The sequence below is a fragment of the Corvus brachyrhynchos genome, unplaced genomic scaffold (genome assembly GCF_000691975.1).
Source record: "Corvus brachyrhynchos isolate BGI_N302 unplaced genomic scaffold, ASM69197v1 scaffold115, whole genome shotgun sequence".
Taxonomy (NCBI): domain Eukaryota; kingdom Metazoa; phylum Chordata; class Aves; order Passeriformes; family Corvidae; genus Corvus; species Corvus brachyrhynchos.
In genome coordinates this window covers 1,061,189-1,068,964 of record NW_008239553.1, presented here as the reverse complement: position 1 = coordinate 1,068,964, position 7,776 = coordinate 1,061,189, and the positions used below count along the sequence as shown (strand labels likewise).

At 47.2% G+C, this 7,776-nt stretch overlaps 1 protein-coding gene across 2 annotated transcripts in view; it reads right to left on the bottom strand.

Annotated features, from left to right (window-relative positions):
- Positions 1-182: 182 nt before the first annotated feature.
- RNH1 (ribonuclease/angiogenin inhibitor 1) overlaps positions 183-7,776 on the bottom strand; it is a 12,079-nt gene continuing 4,485 nt past the window's right edge. For both annotated transcript variants that reach the window (XM_008639364.2, XM_017742244.1), the window contains exons 3-10: positions 7,161-7,331; positions 5,153-5,323; positions 4,336-4,506; positions 3,380-3,550; positions 2,719-2,889; positions 1,613-1,783; positions 724-894; positions 183-508 (exon numbers count right to left, since the gene is read on the bottom strand). In XM_008639364.2, coding sequence (XP_008637586.1) covers positions 421-508; positions 724-894; positions 1,613-1,783; positions 2,719-2,889; positions 3,380-3,550; positions 4,336-4,506; positions 5,153-5,323; positions 7,161-7,331 — 1,285 coding nt within the window. In that variant the 3' untranslated portion in view covers positions 183-420. The remainder of the gene's footprint in view (positions 509-723; positions 895-1,612; positions 1,784-2,718; positions 2,890-3,379; positions 3,551-4,335; positions 4,507-5,152; positions 5,324-7,160; positions 7,332-7,776) is intronic.

Genomic DNA, 7,776 nt, shown 5'->3' with positions numbered 1-7,776 from the left:
ATTTTAGATTAAAAACATTTAGGTTTTTTTGAGAGCCTTCCCCAGAGACCTATTGAAAGCACCACCCAGTAACAATGCAGTGGGTAGTTCTCTTGCCTTGGGAAAGGAGCTCTCTTTAAAGCCCAACTAATTTGTTAGAAGGGATTATAGGATTAAAGAGCTCCTAAAGGCTAGAGACCCACTTCTACAGGACAGTAATTGTTTATTTCAAGGATAGTGATGCTGTAGCTTTCATGAATCTCAGAGTTAGTACATCCAGAGATGCTGAGAAGGTCAATCAGCTCCCCAGACACCCACTCAGGGAATCCACAAATGGTTTTGGTACAAGAAAATTCCCTATTAAGTTAATTAGTTTTACGTATGAAAGTTCAGATTAAGAAGAGGACATTGCTTTGACATTGTTCTGCAGGCAGTCACCACTCATGAAATGATCTTCACTCCAGGCTTGGACTCTTCCAAGGCTCTCAGTTCATCCTCCACTTCAGAACTCCACAAAATGTCGTACAAACTACACCAGAACAAAAAGGCAAGCAAGATTTAGTGAGCATCCTCCTGTTAAGGGAAGAGAAAGATGCACAACTGGCCAGTATGGGCAGGTCATTTACCAGGAAGGGCCCCATCTAGGTCTGAGAGCAGCCAGAAACATCCTTTATGACCCAAGACCCCTTACTCCCTCACCAGCACCAGCCTCCCACCCCTGCCAGAGCTACCACCATCTCTCACATTAACTGTTGCACGTTGCAGCTGGGCTTCCTCAAGGCTTCACAGATCTTCCTGATGCCTTCGTCGTCCAGAGGGTTGTAGCTCAGGTCTAGCTCGGTGAGGCACTGCTTGGTGGCCATGACGGTGGCAAGGGTGGCACAGCAGCCTAATGTCACGTCACAGTTACCCAGCCTGCAGGGAGAGGAGGGAGAGGCCGGCGCAGTGAGCCCTGGGGCCAGGAAACACTGCCCACACCCGGGCAGCAGGCATGGACATCCCCAGCAAGGACCAGAGATCCCTGCAAAGGTGGCATCTCTGAGACATCAGCAGGGGCTAGCCCGTGGTCTTGCCACAGAGACAGCTGCCCTTGTAGTGACTGCTGAACACCTCAAAGGCCTCCCTAAAGGTTAATAGTGTGCAGCTATAGGGGTAGAAGGAACATTGAAGTTATTCCCAATTTCACCATCATGCATCATCTTCTCTTTGGTTTAAACTGATCATAAATCAGCTCTAAGCTTTATTATTATACTTGAGACTTGCAACCATCTCTCTAAAGAGGGAAACTGAGGCCTCTCAGTTGATGACCAAGTAGCTTCAAGTGGTCAAAAGACATACATTTCTGGGACAGACTTACAAGTCTTACTGATGTCTCCCATGACCCATCTGCTTCACTCACTGTGAATTTAGGTATCAGAGCACAACTCTGGCTTCTGCCCAACGGCACGGAGAGAACAAGCACAGGGCGTTGAGCATCACACAGCCCAGAGCTGGGCCCAGCTGGGAAGGAAACAGGGTTATGGGGAAGGCAAATCCCACCCCAGGGCTGGAGGTGATGCAGCCATAGGGACCATGGAAGTTAAAGGCAAAGGATGAATTCAGACAGAAGATGACTTCTGAGAGTGCACCTTACCATAGGGACTGGATGTTGCAGTTGGGGTGCATCAGCCCTTCACACAGGAGTTCCACACCTGCATCTCCCAGCTTGTTCTCGCCTATGTGCAGTACTTTCAGGTGCTTGTTGGTGGTGAGAGCAGAGCTGACAGCCTTGCAGCAAGCAGCAGTGAGCCCACACTCCCTAACCCTGCAAAGCAAAAGTGACGTGAGATCTAGGTGGGACATCTGGAGACTATAAGGCACTGTTCACTCTTTACATTTGTTTAACAGGAGCCCAGACAGTGGAACAGAGGAACCAGAGCTTTCCTGCAATCACTGTACTCCTCTCAATGCCTGTCTGCTCAGTCCTTTCTAGGCAGCACCTCTCCCATTCTGTATGTGGGATGTCTGTTGTGGAGTGTGCACCTAGGAAAGGCACCTGCACAAAAAGCAGAGGAACTAAGAAGTTGTTCTGCTCCAACAGTCACTGTTGGCTCCACTGTGCACTCCTGAGGCACCTCATTGACTTCCAGGCCACCAGGGCAGGGGAAGAACCGAGCTGGGGGCAGGAGATGAATCTGCAATGTAGGAAAATTCAAGTTCTAAGTGAAAGAACAAATTTCCTCTCCCAGACACCAGACCATCCCAGCCTAAAAGGTAACACAGTCAAAAGCACAGGATGCTGAGAAATGTTTGTGTCACTAGAGCTTTCTTTTGTCTCATCAGTGAGAGAGCTTAGCTCCAGTGGAGCACCTGAAATATCTGATCACGGCATTCATTTTGCTATTCCATCAGGCCTTTCAAACTTCAAAAGTCCCTTAACTGCCATTTGTTGCACACTAAAACAATTAATTAGAAGCTCTGCAAGTGATGCTTGATCTCCTTTTGCTTATAACAGGCTAACTGTGATGGGGCAGATCTTCAAAGTGTCTACAAGTTTAGAAATACAAATCCTTTTGAAGTCTTCAAATCTAGAAAAACCCTTTTTAAGTCTATAAATCCTTTCAGTAACAACCAGCAGGAGTTGCTTATGGAACCACTGCAACTCAGGATCTATTTGGGTGGGCATTAGTTCACTTACATCGTTCTTCAGTGAGGCCTCCAAAGAAGGCAGTGGGTATGTGAAACTTGACAGCAGCTCACCATAGCTCCTGAAGTTTACATGTGGGATCCTTGAGCGCCTGACACAGCATTTCCATCCCTGAGTCTCTCAGATTATTGTCTATCAGACTGATCTCTGTGAGGGTCTCCTTTGTACTGATGAGTCTGGAGAGATCTTTACAGCTAGCACTTGTGAGATCACAGTCCCATAACCTGCAGGGAAGAACAAAATGTTATTTTATTTTCTTCCAAGAATGACTTGAGATTAGAAAACAGAGTTTTAGTATTCTGAATTTCTGGTTACATTATCTGATTTTCTTGCATCCTTTCATACATCATACCACACAGCTTCCTCCTTTCCTTACTTTCCACTGCTGCACCAAAAGCTCTGCTTGTAACACACAAAAAAAGAAACAGAAATATGCAATTCTAGTAGACAGATAACTCAAGTGGAAGCCAAGACAATGCCATCACAAACTTCCTTTCGCCCTCTACCCAGAATTTGATCCAAGCAATTTCAACGTGGCCCTACTCGTTCATGGTGTCCCCACCCAGTTTTGGGAATTAGTTGATTTGCAGCTGGGACACTTTTTTGACCGTAGAGGGTAACTGAGAAACTTTCCACTTAAGAGCAAACCAGCAGCACAACCTAAACAGCTCAGGGGCTGAAGAAGGGATTTAAGAAACCTCTGCCCACCCTTACCACAGCTTCTGGATTTTGCAGCTAGGATGCATCAGTCCCTGGCACAGCAGAGCCAGACCGGAGTCCCCAATCTTGTTGTCCCCCACAGAAAGATCCATCAGAGATGACTTGCTCCTGAGAACAGCACTAATCTCCAGACAGCTATCGCTGGTTATGCCACAGTTTTCCAGGCTGCAGGAAAAAGCACAGTTGGAGTTGCTGCTCCAGACCCACTGTGTTAGATACACCCCAACACCCCAGTTCAGACTGAGAAGGGTCTATGGGCTGGCTCCTTGCTGCAAACCAGTGCAGCTCAGCCAGGCACTGCTACATCCTGCAAGGCTCAGAGAGGACACAGGTGTCTGAGATGGGGTCTGGGTGAGGCAACACACTGGTCCTGCATTTCATGAGGCTGCAGGACACTTGGACCCAGCCATTCATATGCATTAATGCAAGAATCATTCTTGTCAAACTTCCCCTTTATATCAGTTATCCTTTTTAAGAGGAACTTTTGGCAGTACCACACAATGAGTCCCTGCTGAGCCAACACCTACTGAACCACAGGGGCAAGATAAAAAGAATCGTGCTTCTCCTGTAAAGCCCTTCACAGGCTTTACCCCAAAGATGATGCCAAACCCAGCACCTTTGTTTTGTAGCAAAAAAGGGCCTTGAATAAGTATACTCAACTGGCTGGTAATTCCAGTTTAAGAACTAGAGCCACTGAGGGCAATTGTTCCTCTGCTCTGAGACATGGGTGAGCAGTCTCCCTTAGTAAGTGGTGGTTTAACCTGGAGTGCCAAAAACTCCAAAACTGAAATCCCCAGACATCTGTGTGCAGTTTCCAGTTACATAAATCTGAGCCAGCAAAAAATGTGGCCTACATTTCAAGCATTGCTGACAACAATTTTTCCTGTCCTATGGATGGTATGACTAGCAGCAGCACTAGTTGCCATGAGAGATGACCAGCTCTTCCTTACTGTAGTAGCTCTAGGTTGCAGCTTGCCTCCACCAGGCCCCGGCACAGCTGCTTTACAGCTGTATCTCCCAGCGTGTTGTTGCTCAGGCTGAGCTCCTTCAGGGTGGGCTTGCTTTGCAGAGCAGCATTGAGAGCTTCCACAATATCAGCTGTGAGTTCACAATACTCCAGCCTGCAAGAAGAAAAGAAGACCAGGCAAAAAGACAACTTTCCTCACACATTCTGCTACCACAAGAATCAGCTGGGCCTGGTGTGTGTTAGCCAGGGCAGAAAACAAGCCAATGTGAGTTGAGACCAGGCAACACATAAACCCGGAGATAACTGTAAGAGTTTTTAACAGCATCTCTCTGCTCATTTCAGGAAGCATTAAATCTCAAACTAGATCCCAAGGGACCCTAGCAAGACTCATTTTTACACTAGGCCTCCATTAAACCAGTGCACAGGCAGCCTTGGAGCACAGGGCTTGGCTCTGCGCTGCAACACTATCATGAACGTCACCTCCAGGCCTGCCTGGGAGGAGCTGGGGGCTGCAAATACACCCTGGTCCTGCTCAGCCATGACACAAGGACCAAGGGCAGCAGAATCTGATGTTTCCTGGGCATCTCAGAGGTCCTGCATTTACAGCCACCACTGTCAGGAGGGCTAAACAAACATACACCCAACTATTCCAAACCCACAAGACCCACCAGCATGAATAAGCGTGACAATTTCAAGTAAAACAAGAACAAATCCACACTTGGCAACAAAACTCCTGCTTGTGTCAAGGGAAAGGCAAGCATGGCCTGTCTGATAACCAAAAGAGCACAGTGACTACTTACTGCAGCTTCTGCAGCTTACAGCTGGGGTTCATCATCCCTTGGCACAGCACCTTCACTCCAGCAGTTCCCAGTCTGTTATCCCCTACATGCAGCTCTGTCAGGGACGGCTGGGCACTGAGGACAGAGCGCAGGGTCTCACAGCTGGCACTAGTCAGATTGCAGTTTTGCAGCCTGCAGGAGAGAAGCAACAGGGGTGAGGGAAATGCACTCCTAGAATTACAGAGGCTCTTCTCAGAGAGGTTTATCTGCCATGGCTGGAGCTTGAAAAGGACACCACGGCTCTGACAGTGCATAACCCCTCTAGGCTAGTTAATGTTATTTTACAGGTGTGCCAATATATTTTATCAGTTGGTATTATACCTGTGACACAAACAATAGCTCCCATGCTTCCTTCAGTGTAATTGCTCATACAGCACCTCCAGCAGGGTAAGGATCCATCCTACAAGAAGTAGCCCACAACTGCTTTATAGAAGTGGTTTAAATATCAGGAAGCTGACCCCAGAGATAAAGCAAAGGCATCTTAGGATTTCTTGCCCCCACTAGAAACATGATCCAGAGTAGGCAGAAGTTAAAATCTCATCCAACCACAGATATAATTTAGAAGTTTAATGGTAGAGTACAAGAAGGATCTATGAAGTTGATCCTTCAGCATTCAGGCTTGGAGAAGTAGCATAGGAACTGTGCTTGTATTGCTATGGGGTGTTTATAGAGTTAGCGTGCAAGACTGGTGGCAATGGAGAGGTGTTGTGCAGGGAGGTTTGAATTGGATTTGGTTGCTCTTTTATTTCCTAAGGCACCTTACCAGAACCTCAAAAATGGACAATTACATTTCTACAGAACTGAAAATGCCTAATCCAGACTGTTCCTTGAGCATCTGGAGAAGTCTGAAGCCTAGGGCAAACTCTCCGAAATACTACTCAAGTCTTCCAGTACACAGTACCAGTTTTTTCTTGAAGGCCCATCAGAGAGTTGCAGTTTAATCAGCTTCATAGTCAACTTTCTTTCTATTTGTCTGAGTCCTCATTGCAGGGGGCACAGGGACTTTAATATCTGATCTAAAAGGCAAATGATTTTTACAAGGTAGTGTCCTGAAGATCCCAGATTCCCCTCAGGAGCTGCAGGACTCCTGTACCCTGCAGAAGAGATGTTGGACAGAGAAGGCATCTCTTTGAGGCCTTCTGAGGAGCAGGGGCAGCAGCTACAGGCTCTGACTAAAGCTCTTACACCAGGCTTGCTGAGGGAAGCCCACTAATGCTACAATGTAGTGGGGTGCCTCTATAAAATGCCTCTCAGAGCCAGAAAACTCTCCACTTTGCTGCACTCCAGTGATTGCCAAATGACGATGGATCCTGGGCTGTCACCCCCACTCTGCAAGGCTCAACCTCAAAGGCATCCAGTGTGAGTCTTTCACTGAATCTGAGGGGAATTTTCCACAGGTGAGCACCTTGTACATGCTCCTTTAATTTTGTGTCCTTGAGGGTGGGAATATGCTACAGCAAATGGACCGTGAATGGTGCTGTCCTAGATTATTAAACTCTTTAGATACGTAAGTTAGGCCTGTGAGTTACTGTTGCATTATAGTAAATTCTATATGAACCTTTGTTAAATTGTTTAACCCAAGCTATTAATTAAGTGCTCTTAAGTTTAAGTGCTGTTAAAACTTTCAGGCCTGAGTATTGGTCCAGTCCAGGACTCAGTTTAGGATTCTAAACCGTGGGACTCAAAAGGAGTGTCTTCTTTATTCACCCTTTCCTATCCTGACCCTTCCGCCCTCTCCCAGCCTCCCTGTAGATAATTTTTGGGTTGATATTGGATATTGACTTTAGGTTTTTGTTTGCTTTTTCTCTCTGTGCTTTAACCATCTAGTAAGTAGTAGAATGAACCTTATCAATGAACTGTTGTGCTTTCACTTTTATATTAAACCTGTCTTTGCCAGTGATTCTTTAAGAGACCTTAAAACACTCATTTGTGACAGCATGATAGAGCAAGACAGTCAGTGGGGCTTTACCATAACTTCTGTAGGCTACAGCTTGGCGTCAGCAACCCTTTACACAGGTACTCAACACCTGCATCTCCCAGCTCATTGTTGTTCAGCTTCAGCTCTGTGAGGGATGGATTTGTGTTGATGATGGAAGAGAGATCCTCGCAGTTACTGCTGGAGAGATTGCAGTCATCCAACCTGAAAGATAAGGAGAGAAGCAGTCCTCAGAGTCGCTCTGCTCTCCCTGGCTGGAGTACTGCTTGTGAAAGCAGAGTGGGCAATGTTCCTGCAGTTCCTGGGATGCCTCCATCAGTATGTGCAGGACCTGCTGGGTGTTGATTGTGGCCCAAACCAAGGTGTGCTCTGGGCTGCACCACAGGATGGGCTGGATGGCAGCTCCATGAGCCTTGCTCCTCCTCTGTGCTGCACAGAAGAGGGCACAAGTCATCCCACTACAGCTGGAGGAAGCACCTTCCTTTAAACAGTGACAGTGACAAACCACCTGCCAGCTTACAGGCTGTCAGACTGGTTCTGCACTGAGAACAGCCACACTGGGTCCGAAGCCAGCCCCAGAGGCACTCATCAGCAGGTTGGTCTCTTGCAGGTGAGTCATGCTGGTTTGCACCATCTCCCTCCAGCAGGA